This window comes from Triturus cristatus, chromosome 6, assembly GCF_964204655.1.
Source record: "Triturus cristatus chromosome 6, aTriCri1.1, whole genome shotgun sequence".
In the NCBI taxonomy this organism is placed as follows: domain Eukaryota; kingdom Metazoa; phylum Chordata; class Amphibia; order Caudata; family Salamandridae; genus Triturus; species Triturus cristatus.
The window spans coordinates 1,139,854-1,160,171 of record NC_140589.1 but is presented as its reverse complement, the minus strand read 5'-3'; the positions used below and the strand labels follow the sequence as shown (position 1 = coordinate 1,160,171).

Here is a 20,318-nt window from a genome sequence, read left to right as displayed (position 1 = left end):
TTGGGTCTGGTGTCAGACTTCTCCTGAATGCCGATGAGTCCTCCGGTTGTACCTGTCTTGTTCTCCCATTTGTGCTATTTTCCGTCAGTTGCACGTGCCTATGATGAATTAGAAGGGATCAGAGATGCTCGACAGTGGTCCATTGTAGAGCCCTTGGGTCTGGTGTCTGACTTCTCCGGAGTGCCGCGGAGCCGCCATTGTAGGGCCCTTGGGTCTGGTGTCTGACTTCTCCTGATTGCCGCGGAGCCACCATTGTAGGGCCCTTGGGTCTGGTGTCTGACTTCTCCTGAGTGCCGCGGACCCGCCTTTGTAGGGGCCATGGGTCTGTTGTCTGACTTCTCCTGAGTGCCGCGGAGCCGCCATTGTAGGGTTCTTGGGTCTGGTGTCTGACTTCTCCTGAGTGCCGCGGAGCCGCCATTGTAGGGTCCTTGGGTCTGGTGTCTGACTTCTCCTGAGTGCCGCGGAGCTGCCATTGTAGGGCCCTTGGGTCTGGTGTCTGACTTCTCTGGAGTGCCGCGGAGCCACCATTGTAGGGCCCTTGGGTCTGGTGTCTGACCTCTCCTGAGTGCCGCGGAGCCGCCATTGTAGGGGCCATGGGTCTGGTGTCTGACTTCTCCTGAGTGCCGCGGAGCCGCCATTGTAGGGTCCTTGGGTCTGGTGTCTGACTTCTCCTGAGTGCCGCGGAGCCGCCATTATAGGGCCCTTGGGTCTGGTGTCTGACTTCTCCGGAGTGCTGCGGAGTCCTCCAGTTGTACCTGTCTTGTTCTCCCATTGGTGCTGTTTTCCGTCAGGTGCACGCGCCTATGATGAATTAGACGGGATCTGAGATGCTCGACACGGCTTCAAGTTCAGTAAAGTGTGTGACGGTCCTCTTGGTCACAGTGCCCTTGTGTAATGATGACATGATAGGCCAAATATCTCTGAGGAGAGGAGGCGGAGCAGTTCCCGCCCCTGTACTGGTGGTGCCTGGCCTGCACTGGGACTCCCCGGCCGCGGGCAGCGCAGGGCCGCACAAGCCATCCTAGGTCCGAATCGCTAGCTCTCAGTGAGGGTCTGTGTTGAAGCAGCCAGGGGCATTCATTCACGGCTACAGTAACAGTGTGGCATGTACCCATTGATCGGGCTGAGCAGTCAAATAAAAGTCAGGCTTACTACCCACCTGCAGACAAGTGGGGTATCCCCGGAGAACCAGATTGGACGACACAAGAGCTTGAGAGGGGACACACCTCCAAGATGGTGGTTCCCAGTGGGTGCAGTTGAGTGGTTACAGATGGTCATCATTTCAGGGTGAGGAGAAGGCCCCGCAGTGGGACCCGCACTGCCACAAGGATCTTCCGTTTCTAGGTGTGCCGCAATCTAATCAGCTCAGCCACAGGAGAGCCTCCCCTCGGTTCAAGTTCCCAGTCAGCAAGGGACAGGTCAGGCACAATCCCATCCCGAGGCTCGCTCGGAGGCAGCCATTAGCCCCCAAGTTGAGTCTCCCCAGGACCACCACGCCTTTCTCTCAACCCTGGGAAGTCCTGTTCAGGGTCCTCTCTGGGTTCAAGGCTCACCCAAGCTCAGGGCCACTCGATCTCAGCATCTCTGGTGCACCACCCACTCTGTCCAGTCCACACCCAATGAATGCTGCTGATCGCTGGCAGTGACTCTAAAGATGGGGCGGTCAGTGCCACAGATCACCGGCACAATCTCCAACCCCTGGCTCATGGTTGTGGTCAGGATCACCGGGCATTGGAGGCCGGAGCTTTGCTATTTCACGTCTGCTATGTTTAGCCACACCCCTTCCTCTAACGCACCTTGACGCCTCTTGGTGATGCAATGCTATCTAATGACCCTAACTAGACTTGATGAATGAATAGATTCAATTTGCAGGTTCCTTCCTGTCCACACTTTGGGCAGTCGAGCTTCCTGCGTAGAGTTCTCTGTGTAGGACTGTCCTGCAGTGCAGCCGATCTCAAGTGGACCGATCCCTTGATTTATTCCGCGGCGCTGTGTGGGGGTTTTCTTTGCGCGTCCCACAGTCCTCAATACCACCTAAACCCCAAGGGCTGAGGAGAAGATCAACATTCTCCAATAGATTTCAGTGAAAAACAATTCTTCCACGAGACCCACTTCTCCTCACACGGAACATCGTGTCCTGTGAGAAAGGACTTCTCCGGGGCATATCATCAAGGTCCCGAAATAAAATATTCGCCCCTTTAGCGTCCGTTTTCGGATGAAAAGCGGAGATAATTTTATCGCACTATCAGCAAGGACACGCTAACACGTGTTCCCATGCCTTAGCGCCCTTTCCCTTAACGTCCAGCTTTGCATCTCTAATGAGATGCAAAGTGGGTGTTCCTGACCAAAATAACGTGAGAAATGTCGCTGACCAACATTGCTCCACTTATCAAGCTGCACGCTAACCTGCATAGCGATGAGAAAAGTAGCGCTAACCGTGCTTATCGCTACTTTTCTTACGCCTGCTTTCCATCTGAGTTAGCCATGATATCCAATGGAAGGTGGATATTATGGCTGAGTCTGCCCTGCCCTATCAACAAGCTATCGCCTATGTTTGTGTGATAATCGCTGGATTTCCAGCGATAATCGCATATTTTGGAGCTAGCGCTTGGATTTTTAATCGCATTGGAGATAAGCGTTGCTGATAGCATGCTATCTCTGCGATAAAATCCAGCGGTAGCCGGCGATAATTATCCTCGCGCTAAGCACGCTTAGCGATAATTATCACAGGCCCTTGCTGATATGCCCCTCCATTCTTTGTGTTGTCGCTATTTCTTCAGTCCAATCAGAGAGTGCAGGACGTCCCACTTCGAAAGGCCTCTTTTTCTAGAGCCTGGGATGTAATTCACCGGACCAGGAGTCCGTTAAGATTGAATTCTCAGCATGTGGGAGTAGTAGAACTACCCCTGCAACGCCATATCTAACAAAGGGGTACTGAACATTTTCTAGAACATGGGGGCATATTAGCAAGGACATACGATGATTATCGCAAATGGCGCTTAGCGCGATTTACATTAGTCACCGTCTATTGCTGGATTCCTGCGCCAGGTTAGCGGCGTATTATCAACGCCTTTCACCGAGGCGATGTGAAATCCAGCGATAGAGGGTGTGAACCTGCATTAACGTGTGAAAAGCAGCGATAATTATCCTGTGGTCACAAAATCCTTGATGATAGGCAGGTGTGGACCTAGCCTTGCAATCCACCTCCCATCTCACAGCTAGCTAAGTAGAAAATGTAGCAGGAGTAAAAATCCAGCGTTAAGGGGCATTAGCGCAACTTTTATCGTCGCTTCGCGGATCTGGGGCATCCATCGATGCTGTGCTAGCGATGTTTTACAAGGATATTATGTGAGGAACGCCTACTTTGCATCTAATTAGCGATGCAAGGTGAGGCGTTCGGAAAACGGTAGCTAACATGCGCTAATGCATGTTCGCGCCGCCTTGATGATTGAGCGATATTAACATCGACACTTTTTCGGCGCTATGTGCCGGAAAAGCGGTGATATGTGTCTTGATAATATGCCCCATGGACTTTTGAACCATATCCTGCAGAAATATATTGGAATGATTTTTACTTGATAAGACTTGCACCCGTAATATGTAGACGAATGCTGCTAAAAGTAATCAGCTTTGTCGCAATAACAGGCGACACACTGCACTCCAGGAAAACAGAATAACCCAGTCCTGTTTTTAATAAAGGGGCCGGGTGAGCCTGTAACTATAGACCAACGTGCTTGGTATATTTGTCTGCATTATTATTATTAGCGGGAGCATTACCACATCAAACGGAGGAGTCGAAGAGGTGGCGGCAGGTAGGACTAGGAGTCCTGCAGCAGTGTATGCAACGGTCTGTTGAAGAAACAAACCTTGCCCAGCACAGACAGATTTTGCCTGCTATGGTATTTGTGAAGAAGATGACCTCCTTTACTTTGGAGATAGTGGTACATTATGGTCAGCCCTGAAGGGCGAGGGATAGATTCAGCTGCTTGGGGTCCAGCCCAGCTGCCTTTGTTAATTAAAAATTCAGAAAATAATTTTCAAATATGATTGCATTTGAAATTGACAAACATGCACAGAGTTTTTGAAGCATTCTGAGTACAGCACCTCTAGTACTGATATTCAGATATTCAGGGGCATATCATCAAGGGGCCTATCTTCGTTTTATTGGCTTAAAAGTGGAGATAAAACTATCCCCCTATTTACAAGCGGGTGCTAAGATGCATTAGCGCATGTTAGCACCCGTGTTCCCGACGCCTCGATTTGCATCTCTAATGAGATGCAAAGTGGGCGTCACTGGGCAGTACTGCTTTTAAATTATCGCTGATGTGCACATCGCGATATTTTCAAGGAGGCCCATGCATTGTAGCAGACGTTAGTGTTGGGCGAAAACTACGGTTTTCACCAAAAACTAACGTCTGCTAAAATGCTGACTTGCCTATACTTTGCATTGGGGTGGATTCTGCTGATACGACCACAGGGTCGTATCAGCAAGGTTATCGCCATTTTCCATGGAACATCGCTGGAAAACCAACAATGTTCCATGGAAAACACAGCTGTCGCTGGAACAATTATCGCCATTGCGCTATGCATTCTTACGACAGCGCTAGCATGGCGATAATTTCCAGCGATAGCCGGCGATAACAAATCTCACGCTAAGCGCGGCCAGCGATAAATATCGCTGCCGCTTGATAATACGCCGCTACATTTCTAGGAGGAGGTCCTTTCTCTCAAAATCCAAACCAAATGAGTAAACTGCAGAACAAACATAGATTCTATATGGAAAGAGACAGAACACATATTTCAACAGTACGGCTTTAGACTGTCAGCAATGTCCAAAGCTGGATGTAATTCTAGATCAATTTCCGAGGTAAGGAAGCAGATATAAGAAACCATACCGACGTACTTGAGAGACCTTAAGACATGTATAGAATATAAGACAGAACAAAAGAAAAAGAGGAAAGGAGAAGAAATGGGGACGGGAATAGATCACCATAAATAAAGAAACATATAGAATTGGCTAACATAAGAGCGTTTTAGTGATTTTTTTCAAAATTCAAACAGAAAAATCTCTCACACAATTCCTCGGAGACATTGCAGAGGACCGCGAGTTTGCTTAAGTATCCTGTACAGTGACATACACGTGACCAAGTTATTGCTACCTAATGTATATGTTGGCGGAGAGGAAACTCCATCATAATGGCGACAAACGTTCTCTCCCACCCATATAATGATTCGCCCTCCGGGTTTAGGGTTGGGTGGACATCACTTGACAATGGCAGAAACTATTTAGTCTCCGCAATGGTCAAACTCCATTAAGGGCCTGGCAGAGTAAGGGCTGTCTTGGTCAAACCCCTCTGACGGCCCGACAGAGTAAGGGCCATCAGTGGTTTGGCTATATGTCAGACCACTTGGTTTTGATGAACAGACATAGTCAATTTTCATTGAGCGTCACTAACAGGAGAAACCTGGCAGTGAGGGGTATTGAAAAGTTCTCAATGCCGCCCTCACCATGAAAGGAAACTTCCCATGGTGAAGGGGGGCATTGTTTATTTTTATTTCAATACTCAAATCCCGCTTTGAGATTTTTTTTTATAGGTTTATTTATTGACACATTAATACAATACCAAATATCAACGGCTGTAACAATCACAAATACAACAGTTGATGGACAGAATGCAGAACAATGTCATACATTCACCCCAGTACAGAGATCTGGGCCTAAATCCATCGTTTTTTTGCTCACCATGCCGCTCCGGTTTGAACCCAGCCATATGCATATCAGTCTTGACCCTGTGCCTCATGGGAACAGTCCAGCCCGAACTGCCAAGCCAGGTCCTCCCTGGACTGGAAACAAGCATCCTAGGACCGGTTTCGGGGTTTCACCCCTCTTCAGCCAGGATAGCTTGATTCCAGTGGCATGGAGAGCACGGGACCCACGTCTGGGCATACTCGTCCCACTCGGGGAGACAAATGCAAACACAACAGTTGATGGACAGAATGCAGAACAATGTCATACGTTCACCCCAGTACAGAGATCTGGGCCTAAATCCATCGTTGTTGTGCTCACCATGCCATTCCAGTTTGGACCCAGCCATATGCAAATCAGTCTTGACCCTGCATTCCGTCCATCATTTGTTTGCTGTAACAATCACAGCATGCAAGGAAATAGCCACAGTTATCTGTATGTACATCATTGGTTTCACCCTCCATCACCGACTAGCCCCCTAGATTGTAAGTTTACCCCTCTTGTGAACTGACCCCAGCTCTCCTGTGGCATCCTAGGTCCCTCCTTCATCCTCATTGTCATTTCTCACCCTTCCAGCGAGAGAGGTTTGCAGCAGGTCCCAAATGTTTTTAGGGCAGAACCCCCGCAGGCGTACCTATATTTTTGAGTTTGTGCTCAGGTCGCTAGGTCTGTAGCCAATTGTCTAATGTGGCTCGTGCACCCCTTCCCCACATGACAGCCACTCAATGCTTACCCAAGATCAGGGCGAGTCCAACAAATTTCCTACTGCATTTGAGTACACGTTTGACATAACCCAGTAATGCCCTCAGGGCCTCAGGCTGCAGTCTCAGGCCCACAATGTTGGTTATGGGGGCGGTGGAACAGCCCACTCAAGTATTCAGCAATCGCCTTCCATTCCCATGACCGATGTAAAAACCATCCTCAAGAGGTGCATCTTTCACATGTACTGCTGTCCCTCCCCTCGTATCTATACAGTCCGGCTGGAGTTTAGTAGACCTGGTGGAGAAACTTTTAATGCATCAGTCTATGTCTTCAGTTCATGGAAACTTCTTTTGTATACCGACAGCAGCATTCCCGTTGCGTGTCTGTAAGGTGTGTACCCAGCACCATCATCCATCTAGCTCTGTAATGATGCCCCCCCTTGGGCATGTCTCCTAGGGTTGTAGTGTACTTTGTGGTGATTCTTTTTGTACTTAATGCACCAGTTGCACCAAGGCCCAACAACCTACGACCCACTGGCTCCTGAGGATGATTAGGAAATGCCTTTCTTACCGCCACACAGAGCCTGGCATAGAGTTACATCACTAGTGGTGTGGAGCGGCCTTTTGATAGATATCCCTCAAGGGTCAGGAGTCTCCTCCCACATACAAATCTCCCAGTGTCCAGATTTGGCTGTCCTGTAGGTGCTGTCCCCTCAATGGCTCACTAGGAATTGTCAGTTTAGGGTTGTGGGACAGTGTAATACGCGGGGAGTATACAATTTCTATGCCAGTAAATCTAGCTCGTCGTTGCCATGTTGTGCATTGCACTACCTGAATTTCAGGCCCTGGTCTCATTAGAGGTTGCATGACAGCAGTATGAAGCTTGTAGGGATTTGCCAAGCCCATTTCTAAGTTTAGTTGTGGTACTTGTCGGACATTACGAAACCAGTGTGCGGCAAACCACGTTTGATCTATGTAGTAGTATATTTGTAAATGTGGTACGGCAAACCTCCCTTGATCATACGGTCCCCCTAGTAGTTAGTGAGTGTGAGAAGTTGGCCTGATGTATGATGTCACTAGTTCTAGTGTACACCTTATATCAGTCCAAATACCCTTATGGTGATTGGTTGTAAAGTCAACCTTATAGACCAGCTATCCTAGTGGTAGCATGGACAAGAGCAGTCTTAGGCTAAACTCTGAATGGCATGTGAAGCCAGCTGTGATACCATATATAATCCCTTGAATACCAAATGAAAGGACACCACAACAGATATATATATAAAATAAAGTGTATTTATTCTAGTCAAACCCTCAGCACTCTTTATGAGATTAGAGGTAAGTAAAACACAGTCTTATTTAAGCATACATTAAGTCACACAGGTAAGTAATACAGTTAGGCCCTAGGGGCCACGCAAACCATATACTAAGTAAGTGGTATAAGAACCACTGTCACGGAAATAGAATAGGCCTAGGCCTAGGGAATCGCTGGGGCTACACTACACTAGCGTTAGTTAGGAAGTGGGAGGCCCACGGGATTCGTGTGCAGAGTGGAAACACTCACGCGTAATGCGTAAAAGTCAATAGCAATAGTACAGTTTAGAAAACGGTAGATTTAGGACACTTCCGGAGTAGCTAGGAGGTTGAGACTTGAAAACTAGACCCTAGGATAGTCACTATCCTGATGAGCACCGGAGTACCCAAGTTACCTAGCCCACAGGCTGCGGGTGCATAGGGGTGAAGATGCATCGTTTTCGTCGTCGACTCCTATGGATGCCTGAAGAAAGATGCTGACAGGCAGTCAGTGAAGACCCAAGGCTGGGATCAAGAAGAGAGGAAACCTGCAAGCAGAAGGGACAGAGTCAAGGTCACTAGCCAGTGACCACGTGGAACCAGGAAGGAACCAGGCGATGTCGTGAAGATTGCAGGTGAAGGTGAAGCTTGTCGCTGCAGCCAGGAGGACCAGGAAGCGTCGAGGACGACCAGGACCAGGAGGCGAGCTGTCCCATGAAGGCTCTTGCTGTCGGCGGCGTCGAAGTTGGACTAGGACTCACCAAGCCTTGGCAAGCGGAACCCACGAAGAACGGAGGACTTGCTTCTGGTGCAGACCAGGAAGGTCTGGGGTGCTTCTTCTTTGCAGAGAAGCGGGAGCCAGTCTGGAGGAGCCAAACCAGCGCAGAAGATTTCAGGGTGCGTCGTCACAAAGGCCACTAGCCAGCGGGCAAGCAACCAGACAGACGCGGCAAGCAGGAAAATGCTGAAGGGCCCCACGCAGGACTCGTGGAGTGTGGGGGGCTGATCTTCGGTGCAGATGGTGCTTGGGGTTGGGGCTTCTCAATCCCCGGTGCACAACTTCGAGGGTACCTCAGAAGCTGCGCTTTAAGTTACTAGCCACTTTTTCCAGGTAGCCGGTCGCTCGTCGCCTCCACGGATCTCAGCTCTGCTGTAGATGTGGATCAGGGTCGGAGAAGTCTGGAAGTCAAGGCTCTGGTCAGGCTCTGCAGTCGGTTCCTCGTAGAACGTGGGCAAAGCAAAGGGTAGTCTCTTGATGGTGACTGTTTGCACAGGGTAGCCACTCCTTGGCTACAAGGGAGATTCTTCAGTCTTCTTCTTTCGTCGAATGTCGAAGGTCCAGAGTTTCTGTTCAGTTTTGCAGGTTCAGGATAATCTAAAGTCTTGAGGCCCAACTCCCAATCTTATACTAATCTGGGGGGCTGGGATACCTGCTAGGTCACGCCTTATGGGTGGGACCTGGGAGGGGGTGGTTACACCCACTTCCCTTTGTCCAGTTTCGCGCCAGAGCTGGGGCTGGAGTGCCCCAGCGCCGGTTTGAACTGGACTATGCAAGGAACACGTTGTGTGCCCCAGGCATGTCTCATTCCTTTCAGCCCACCCTGCCCCAATACACTAAAGGCTGTCTGGGGAGGTGCTAGCACCTCCCCAAGCAGGAAACCTATTGTCCAGGCCTCCCTGGCTGGGATCACTCCCAGCTGCAGGAGGTCAGACTTGTGTCGTGGCAGTAGCATCCATTTTGTGATGCTGAGGCTTTGGTCAGAGGCTAACAGTTGAAGTATGATTTTAACATGTCTTTCCCTCTAGAAGGGGGGAATAATATTCTCATGTCCAGAAATGGCATGGGGGTATTATTCCACAGTGTTAGACACCTTACACAACATGTTTCAATAAAGCCAAACCATAGTTACCATAACCGTCTAAGATTATAAGGCACTTTAAGAGTATATGGTAGGCTATATCATAGAACAGCTATAAGGACAAGGTTCCGAAAGCTGCAGACAGGCTCAGCTCATGCTAGAGCACCATCTCACATGTTACCAAGCACTCTGCCTCCAGGATTGTTAAGGCCTGCCATAGGAGTGACTGATAGGTACACATGTGTCTATATGTAAGTTAGGTATAGGAATACTACACCTAAGCAAGGGGTGATTACACGACCTTGCCCCAGCTGAGTGATCAGCCAGTTGTGTCAAAATGGAAGGCCAGGCCAGGGGTGGCATAATACATGCTGCAGCCCCTGGTAGGCCTAGGGTACACCTATGCCCTGGGTACCTAGGGTACACTGTACAGGGGCCAATAAGGTGATTCTATCCAAATGGGTTATGCACCTAAAGTACATAGTATTAATTTAGAGAGAGAACAGCAGGGCTGTGGGTCTGATTAGCAGGCCCACAGCCATATCTAAGTCGAAAACCAGTAAAGCAAAAGCAAAAAGTGGGGGTGAACATAGAAAGCAGACCCTACTCTCCTACAGTGAGGATTGTAAATGGTTAAAAACACTCTGGTTCAGCAGTATCAGGATATCTTGGAAAAGGTTTAGAGCTGGGGTAGTATCACCCTTTGATCATCGCAATGTTGCCTGTCGCTGTTATGGGCAGTTCAATCCATTCGTCAACATTGGGTTCCATTTTAGTCTGTAAAGTACCATAGTTCTCCCTCAGGGTCACTCTTAGGGCTTCATGGATCAGGATCCCAGGGTACCAGTTGTGGTCCTCCTGCCATTGCCATGGACACCTCAGATGTCTGTGAGCTGCATCATAAGGGGCTTGGACCAGTTTATGGCAAGACCTGACCAGCATCCCAATTTGGTGATCTCGTAAAGGATGGGGTCCAAGTTAGTGTTGGGGTCCTCACCAACAGCAGAATGCCGTTAGCATATAGCAATGCCAGCATCCTGTGTGGCCCAGACTGGAAGCCTTTGTTGTCGTGTATTTGCGGAGCTTGCTAACTAAAGGTTCCAATGTTAAGGCAAAAATTATCAGAGACAATGGGCAACCGTGCTTCGTCCTGCGTTGCATAGAGGGAGGGTTAGAGAGTTAGCCATTCAATCGGATGATGCCATCAGGTTAGTATAGAGCAGGTTGGTCCATTTGGTCACTGGGGCGCCCAGCCCCATTCTTCCCAACACTGCTCATAAGTATGGCCATTCTATGGAATCAAACACCTTGGTGGTGTAAAGAAACACCACTGCTGCCTTCAATCAGGAACAATTTGATGGAGAGCAGCAAACAGCGTGCGAAGATTGTCAGCAGTAGAGCGCTGTGGTATGAACCCCGGTTATTCCAGCAAATTGAGGCCTTGTAATAGTGGTACTAGTCGGGCTACTAAGATTTTTGCCAAGATTTTATTATCACTGTTTATGGAGGATAGCAGTCTATAGGAAGCACATTCCTGAAAAGACTTTCCAGGTTTAAGGAGCGTGATAACCACCACCACCGCCTGCACCGTGGCGGGACATTGCCCTTCTGAAGGGCTTCATCATATATGTAGAGGAGGTATGCGGCCAGGAGCTCACCATACTCTCTATAGAACTCACCCGGCCACCGCTAACCTGCACCTTGCCTTATGTGAGGTCCTTAACAGCACAGAAAACATCCTCTGTGGCAATTGGGGAGCAAAACAATTCCCACACTGCCACCTCCACCCATGTCAGTGTGACCTGCTCTGAATGTTCTGTGAGCCCCTCATCATCGGCTCAGTGTGTAGTGGTTTATAAAGTATGGTAGTACGACATACATTTGGCAAGAATATATAACAAATAGGCTTTCTTCTGGCCCTGTTTGTCATTATTAGGGCAATATGATTTGCAGCCCATTTGGGTTTCAGTAGTCTGGCTAATGTGCGCCCGGTCACTCTCGTTCCACGCATTTACCTAAGTATTTGAATCCTCCTCGCCATGGAACTTGCGGATTGTCAGCTGGATCGGTCTGTACACCACAGGATCATGATCTGAGCTGTATCAAGTAATTTTAATTTGTCTTCCAGTTGAGTAAGAGTGCCTCTAATCGGTTTGAGAAGGCTGTTCCTCCACAATATGCATTCTCCTTGTATTACAGCTTTAAAGGTCTCCCTCACTTTTCCATGTCCCTGCGCTGAGTCCTTATTCATAACAAAATATGTCACTACGGCCTGTCTAATTTCTTCCCTAAAAAAGAAGTGACGTTGCATGGTCGGCTGCAGGTGCCACATTCGATGCATCTCGCCCGCCTCCAGCAGGTGTAGTGTAATGGTTACCAGGGATTGGTCCAACACTATGTGGGGCATATGTGTGATGTCATTTGTCTGCTCCTGAACATCCCTGGCCCCTAGTCAAAAATCCAGCCCAGAGGCTGATCTGTGGACCACAGAGCAACGCATGTATTCCCACTTGGTACCAGAGCGTGTTGTCCGGATGTTAATCTAAGTCTGCATTATATCTAGTAGCACAGTTCAAGCAGCACCATGTTGTTTTAATCTAATATTCGAGCTAGAAGAGCCAAGAGAGTGGGACTTGAATGAACCAGATGGAATTTGACGTCTCACACAGGGATCTCGGAGTCCCTCACCCACTAGTGTATTCCGGTGGCATATTTCTTCACCACTGGAGTGCTCTAGTGGCATTTTTCACCATGTGGTCCAAACCCGAACACCTGGTGTTGGAATCGGTGATTAGGCCTTATAAGTATGGCAAGCTCCCTGGAGTAGTTTGAGTATGTAACAAACATTGTATGTGAGCTCCATTGTTTAGCCACATGCTGGCTTCTGTTGGGCAAGAGATGGTTTCCCTTCGATAGGAGAACATCAATCCAATGTTGCGGGGCATAAGCTAATACCTGGTGTATTTATTTGGGATTGGTTAGGCCTTGTACATTCCACATCATGAAGTTCACCAGAGGTGGCTTAGAGTCAGACTCTATGGTGGTAGTTGTATGCACTAGGCTAAGTTCTATGTAGGGCTTATCGTACACAAAGCGGTCACATACAGAAATGCATAGTGGCTTTACCCCATTATTTCCCCAGCCCACCTGCCCTCCGACGCCGAATCGTATCTGGTCAGTTACATTCCAACCCCCACCCTCCCCCTCTAATGCAACCATCCCCATTTCTCTCAGCAATATCCCCATAGTTCAGGCGGCTTGTGCCTGTGGGTGGCTAGTAGAAAACAGTATGAACTATAACAAGCATTATATGGAAAAAGCAAAAAGCTAATTTTATACTGCCCTTTTGTGTGTTTGTATGTAGCCATAAGAAAAAACACTGGGGCTCATTTATGAGTCCTTGCGTCACTTTTGCGCCGCCGGTGCGTCACTTTTTGTGACTCATCAGCGGCGTAAAAACTGGATCTTGTTGCACCATATTGACAAAGTGACGCATCTAGGTAGATGCGTCACTTTGTAAACCCCTGCGCTACATTATACCTGCGTCAGGTATAATGTAGGCAGGTTGGGCGGTCCCACGTAAGCAAGCATCGTAGAAGTAACGCAGTAAAATCTATGGGGCAGATTTATGTTCCCTGGCGCATCCCTGCAAATCAGCAGGGATGCGCCAGGGAAGATGCGTCACACAAGTTTGCCCTTGCGCCACCACAGATGCGCCATATTTACAATGTGGTGCATCGTGGCGCAAGGACAAGCAGATACGTGACGCATCTGCCGGCGTAAGGTTGGCGCAGTGCTGAAGTTGCGTCGCAAGCGCGACGCAACTCCAGCACTGTTCCAACCTACCCTATCCCTAACATGGTGCGTCAAGCCTTACGCCTGCTTCAAGCAGGCGCAGGGTTTTGACGCATCAGCGTTGGGAAAGTGACTCAGTGAAATCTTATAGATTTCACTGAGTCACTTTTCAGGGGCGTTCCTGCGACGGAACGCCCTCCCTGAGTAGAAACACCCACATGAAACCTGACGCAGGTTTCATGTGGCGCAGGGCTTTACACTGTGACGCATCTCCATAGATGCGTCACGATGTAAATGGGGCGCAACATGGCGCAGGGTTTACGCCGCCGCTGCATCACAAAAGTGACGCAACGGTGGCGTAAAAGTGGCGCAAGTCTGATATAAATCTGCCCCTATGAGATTTCACTGCGCCACTTCTAGGGTGCAAATGTGTCAATATCTTGCGCCTGCCTCACAGCAGGCGTAAGACTGACGCAGGCCCTTTCAAATGGGGCTTGCCCCATGTGAAAGGACACATTGCTGGAGTTGCGTCACTTTCGTGACACACTCCAGCAATGCGTCACTTTTGCACCTACAGATACGTCAGAAATACTGACATATCTGTGACTCCTTGTGACATGATGCGTCATACTGTAAATATGACGCATCATTGGAGTCGCAGGGAGGGCGCAGTGAAAAGTGACGCATCACTGTTTTCACGCAGTGATGCGTCACTTTTCATAAATGAGGCCCACTGAGTCCGGCATGACGTAGACTTTCCCGCAGGCCACGCACCATCCACCTGGGGAGTCCACACTGTGATATGCACATTACCAGGCCCTGAAGTGCTACTCACTGAGGCCTTGACTTTAGGCAGGTCCACTAGTGTTGATTCTTGTATATCTGTTTCTCCTGCGTTTTTAAGAGTTGAGTCGCAGCTTGGTGATCTCTAAAGACATGAGGTTTGCCATTATAGTAGGACCAAAGACGAGTGGGGCACAGCAGCGCGTATTGAATATTCAGTCCCTGCAGTTTCTTCTCACAGGCCCAAATTTCCGATGAGTGTCTTGCATCGCCTGGGAGCGATCCGGGTATAAGGGTAGTTTGTTAAGTTCACGTGTGATTTCAGTTTGATCCCTGGCTAAAGCATGTATGGTATCTCGGTCCCTGCAATTAAGCCCACCAGGACCGGGCGTGATGGCGGTTCTGGGACTGGTTGTGGACCCAGGTTGCGTGGGCTCTTTCCACCACAAATTGGGATGGTAATTTATCTCGGCCAAAGACATTCACAAGTAAATGTTCTATATACTCTTCCAGTTTCCTCGTGGCCGTTGTCTCCAGGAGACACAGATTGCGGATGTTACACCTCCGAGACCTCGCCTCCAGGTCCTCGTTTTTCCTTTCAGTTCAAGTGCCATGTGCATACAATGCTCTGTTACTGTGTGAAGGGTGTCTTCAGTGTCGTATATCTGGCACTTAGCCGCTGCCAGCCGTGGATTGGCTCCCTCCAGCTTTTCCTTCATGGAGTCTAAGCACAGCATAAGCTCATCGATACTCCCGTCAATCGTCACCAAGCTCCCTTGCATGGCTAGTCGTAGTGTCTTCACCCCTCATCAGTGCTAGGTTCCGGGAGTGAATCCGCTGCCACAGTCTCTCTCTGTCAGTCAGTCTCTCTCTGTCAGTCAGTCAGTCTCTCGCTCGGTCAGTCAGTCTCTCTCTCTCTGTCAGTCAGTCGGTCACTCAGTCCCTCTCTCTCTCTCTGGCAATCTCTCTCTCTGTCAGTCTCTCTGTCAGTCAGTCAGACCCTCTCTCTTTCAGTCTCTCTGTTAGTCAGTCAGTCTCTCTCTTAGTCAGTCAGTCTCTCTCTCTTAGTCAGACAGTCTCTGTCAGTCAGTCGGTCACTCAGTCTCTCTCTCTCTGGCAATCTCTCTCTCTGTCAGTCAGTCAGACCCTCTCTCTTTCAATCTCTCTCTTAGTCAGTCAGTCTCTCTCTTAGTCAGACAGTCTCTCTCTCTTAGTCAGACAGTCTCTCTCTCTTTGTCAGTCAGCCTCTCTCTCTCTCTGTCAGTCTCTCTCTGTCAGTCAGTCTCTCACTGTCAGTCAGTCTCTCTCTCTGTCAGTCTCTCTCTCTCTGTCTCTCTCTCTCTTTCTCTCTCTCTCTGACAGTCAGTCACTCTCTCTCTTAGTTAGTCTCTGTCTGTCAGTCAGTCTCTCTCTCCCTGTCAGTCAGACGGTCACTCAGTCTCTCTGTCTCTGGCAATCTCTCTCTCTGTCAGTCTCTCTGTCAGTCAGTCAGTCTCTCTCTCTCTCAGTCTCTCTCTTAGTCAGTCTGTCTCTCTCTCTTAGTCAGACAGTATCTCTCTCTTGGTCAGACAGTCTCTCTCTCTTAATCAGTCTCTCTCTCTTTGTCAGTCAGTCTCTCTCTCTCTGTCAGTCTCTCTCTCTCTGTCAGTCTCTCTCTGTCTGTCAGTCAGTCTCTCTCACTGTCAGTTAGTCACTCTCTCTCTTAGTCAGTCTCTGTCTGTCAGTCAGTCTCCCTGTCAGTTAGTCTCTCTTTGTGTCAGTCTCTCTCTCTCTCTATCTCCCTCTCTCAGGCTCTCTCCCTCAGTCAGTCAGTCTCTCTCTTCCGTAGTCAGTCACTCTCTCTCTCCCTTAGTCAGCCAGTCTCTCTCTCTTTCTCTCTCTCTTTCTCTCTCTCTCAGTCTCTCTCTCTCAGTCAGTCTCTCTCTCTCCCTCAGTCAGTCAGTCTCTCTCTCCCTCAGTCAGTCAGTCTCTCTCTCCCTCTCTCTCTCTCTCAGTCTCTTTCTCTCTCTCTATCAGTCTCTCTGTCAGTCAGTCTCTCTCTCTCCCTCTCTGTCAGTCAGTCTCTATCTCTCTGTCAGTCTCTCTCTCTGTCAGTCTCTGTCTGTCAGTCTCTCTCTCTCAGACTCTCTCTGTCAGTATTTATCGCAGTCTCTTAGTCAGTCTCTCTCTCCACTCTCTCTCCATTGTCTCTCTCTCCATTGTCTCTCTCCACTGTCTCTCTCACTCCCTCTCTCTCTCTGTCAGTCTCTCTCTCTGTCAGTCAGTCAGTCAGTCTCAGTCAGTCTCTATCTCTGTCAGTCAGTCTCTCTCTGTCAGTCTCTCTCTGTCAGTCAGTCTCTCTCTCTCTCTGTCAGTCAGTCAGTCAGTCTCTATCTCTGTCAGTCAGTCTCTCTCTCTGTCAGTCGCTCTCTGTGAGTCAGTCTCTCTCTCTCTGTCAGTCAGTCAGTCAGTCTCTATCTCTGTCAGTCAGTCTCTCTCTCTGTCAGTCTCTCTCTGTGAGTCAGTCTCTCTCTCTCTGTCAGTCAGTCAGTCAGTCTCTATCTCTGTCAGTCAGTCTCTCTCTCTGTCAGTCTCTCTCTGTCTGTCAGTCTCTCTCTGTCAGACTCTCTCTGTCAGTATTTAGTACAGTCTCTTAGTCAGTCTCTCTCTCCACTCTCTCTCCACTGTCTCTCTCTCCATTGTCTCTCTCACTCCACTGTCTCTCTCTCGCCACTTTCTCTCTTTCCACCCTATCTCTCCACTCTCTCCCTCTCCACTCTCTCTTTCCACTGTCTCTCTCTCTCCACTCTCTTACTCTCCCTCTTTCTGTCTTTCTGGGGTGCCATGGTTACATAACCTGCAAGGTCCGCCGGCTGCCATGAAAGGCCTGCCGGGCCGCTGGCGGCCCGCGGGCCGTACTATGAGTGCCACGGTGTTAGGTCGAATTCAACGATGTCTGAAGTAGATAATACTGGAACCCTCAACCGCCTGGACACATTGAGTCATTGGTGGGTCATGTTGGTCTTTAGTTATTGGCTGTATGTGTAGTTCGTTTCTGTAGGTCAGGTTGCTGGCACTATATTCTGCCTGTCAAACCCAGTGAGACTGGCGAGCGTGAACTTGGTAGCCATGTCTTTATTGCTTCATTTTATCCAGCACTGCACGTCGACTTCAGAGCACAACGATTAGAAAAAGATAACAATAAAGAAAAAGGGTAAGTTAAATTCCAGTTGGTAAATGCGGGCCCCAGCCCAATATTCTCAGTCACAACCCTATATGGTATGAGATCCGTTCTGCTCATTTCGAGCCAGTTCATTTATGAAACAAGTTTGTTCCTTCCCAAGAGATTGGTTTAAGGGTTCCATGTTTCATCCGTCCGAAACTCTGCAATAGCCAAATGTGCCGCTGTAGAGCCGTGCAGGCCGGGTCGGGCCATAGCGGGGCTAGGGGCTAGTTTCTGCAGATGACCCGGTCATTTCCTCCAAAGGGCCTTGGGGTGGTGAAACCAGCCTTGAATGTGGTGCTTTTGTCCACTGGGAGCCAATGGAGTGCTTTCAGGGCATGTTTTATCTGCCATCTTCCCCTATTCTACAGGAGCAAAAAGATGTGTCTCTTCAGTGCAGTGAAATAAATCTATGCTTAATTAATATCATTTCTGAAAATTACGTTTTATTTTTTTGTAGTGCATTATTGAAGTGTTTTTAATACATTTTTAAACTAGGTTCACCTATTTGTAAGGCTGGCGATGTAAATATATTTTTCATATTGGAGCGGCTTTGCCTAAATTGCTTGTGACCAGGTCACATCATCGTCCAAGCTTTGTGTGTACACAATGGGTGCTCACTCGGTGAAATGTCCTCTCACGCGAGGAACACGTAACCTGCCAAGAGCTCTGTAATAATATTCCCAACAATACTTTTTCTCCTCTCTCAGAACATCCCATGTTGTGGTTCTTGGAGAACATGACCTGGAAAATAGCAAAGAACTCACTAAAGCTGTATCTATCGCTGAGGTAAGAGCCATTACTATTCTTTCTTAACATTTGCTGTTTGTGAACACCGCATGCTTGTGAAAGGCGCTGTCAGAGCGCGCGCCAAGGTACACCACCCCCCTCTGTCCGCCTTAATGTGGAAAACAGACCTTGGGGCTCATTTATGAGCCCCTGCGTCACTTTTGCGCCGCCGGTGCGTCACTTTTTGTGACGCACCAGTGGCATAAAACATGCGCCATGTTGCGCCATATTTACAAAGTGACGCATCTAGGTAGATGCGTCACTTTGTAAACCCCTGCGCCACATTATACCTGCGCCAGGTATAATGGGGCAGATTTATGTTGCACTTGCGGCACTTTTGCGCCGCCGTTGCGTCACTTTTGTGATGCAGCAGTGGCGCAAATCCTGCGCCATGGTGCGGGGCATTTACAAATGTGACGCATCTCCCAGATGCGTCACGTTGTAAAGCCCTGCGCCACATATAGGCGTTCCAGGGCAGGTGGGGGCGTTCCGGCGCAGGAACGCCTCCTAAAAGTGGCTGAGTGAAATCTACAAGATTTCACTCAGTCACTTTTAGGCCCATGCTGCGTCAAAACCCTGCGCCTGCTTGAAGCAGGCATAAGGATTGACGCAGCATTGTACAGATAGGGCCCCCCAGATCATTGCTGGAGCTGCGTCGCGCTTGCGACGCAGCTCCAGCAATGCGCCACTTTTCGGCACAGATGCGTCACGCATCTGTGCCGTTTTTGCCCCATGGTGCGCCGCATTATAAATGTGGCGCATCCATGGTGGCGCAGCTGTGGCGCATAATAACTGGCGCATCCCTGCTGATATGCAGGGATGCGCCAGTCGTCATAAATCTGCCCCCTAGTTCCTTGTTCTGCCAGAGAGTTGGCTCTCGTTTCTTTTCGGGCGAGTATGTGCCCTGACTCACTGCAACCCTTTTCCTGCATGTTCTGCTCATTGCCGTGGAAGCCGAAGAGGAGGTGCATGTTGTAATAGTCACAGAAATTATTAATATTGGAAGCTGTCAAATAAAAAACACAGGGGCAGATTTATGTTAACTGGCGCATCCCTGCATATCAGCAGGGATGCGCCAATTATTATGCGCCACAGCTGCGCCACTATGGATGCGCCGCATTTATAATGCGGCGCACCATGGGGCAAAAACGGCACAGATGCGTGACGCATCTGTGCCGTAAAAGTGGCGCATTGCTGGAGTTGCGTCGCAAGCGCGACGCAGCTCCAGAAATGTTCTGGGGGGCCCTATCTGTACAATGCTGCGTCAATCCTTACGCCTGCTTCAAGCAGGCGCAGGGTTTTGACGCAGCATGGGCCTAAAAGTGACTGAGTGAAATCTTGTAGATTTCACTCAGCCACTTTTAGGAGGCGTTCCTGGGCCGGAACGCCCCCACCTGCCCTGGAACGCCTACATGGGGTGCAGGGCTTTACAACGTGACGCATCTCCCAGATGCGTCACGTTGTAAATACCCCGCACCAGGGCACAAGTCCTAAAAAAAGAAGTGGGGGGACGCTCCAAGTTAGGTGGTGTCACCGGAAGTGATGTCACGACAAGAAGTGACGTCACGAAATTTGCCGGCCTCCGTCTGAAATGTGGTGAATACATACAAGATACAAGTAGAGGTATAATACTTCAATAAGTGGCAGTCACTCAAAACACAAGAACACACTAATACACAGAACCCATTCCTCAGATTACACGGTTATTACAGACTCGGGCCGTAGGCACTACGGGCATCTGACGGGGTCCCTGGAAGTGACATGCTCGGCGTGTTGACTGCGCAACTCCTTGAAGCCTTGGCGCCCCGTCTGTGCTCTGAGAAAGGCTGGCAAGGGGAGGGCACGAGGTGGCAGGGGAGATTAGTCTGAGCCTCGGGTGCATTTGAAAGGCTATCATACGCTGCAGGTGCAGACTCGGGTACCGGCTCCATCTTTTGGGCAGGGGGGACGGCGTCCACCCCCTAAAATAAGTGGGGGGACGCCGTCCACCCGCGTGGTACCCCGACTCGAGCCCTGCCCCGCACCATGGCGCAGGATTTGCGCCGCTGCTGCGTCACAAAAGTGACGCAACGGCGGCGCAAAAGTGGCGCAAGTGCAACATAAATCTGCCCCACAGCCTCAAACACAAAGCACTCAGCCGTTCAAAAGAAAAA

General features: G+C 49.4%; 1 protein-coding gene across 1 annotated transcript in view; it reads left to right on the top strand.

Annotated features, from left to right (window-relative positions):
• LOC146813609 (chymotrypsinogen B-like) overlaps positions 1–20,318 on the top strand; it is a 79,744-nt gene that overhangs the window by 22,060 nt on the left and 37,366 nt on the right. The window contains exon 4 of the mRNA XM_085610089.1: positions 18,087–18,165. Within this exon, the coding sequence (XP_085466215.1) occupies positions 18,087–18,165 (79 nt within the window). The remainder of the gene's footprint in view (positions 1–18,086; positions 18,166–20,318) is intronic.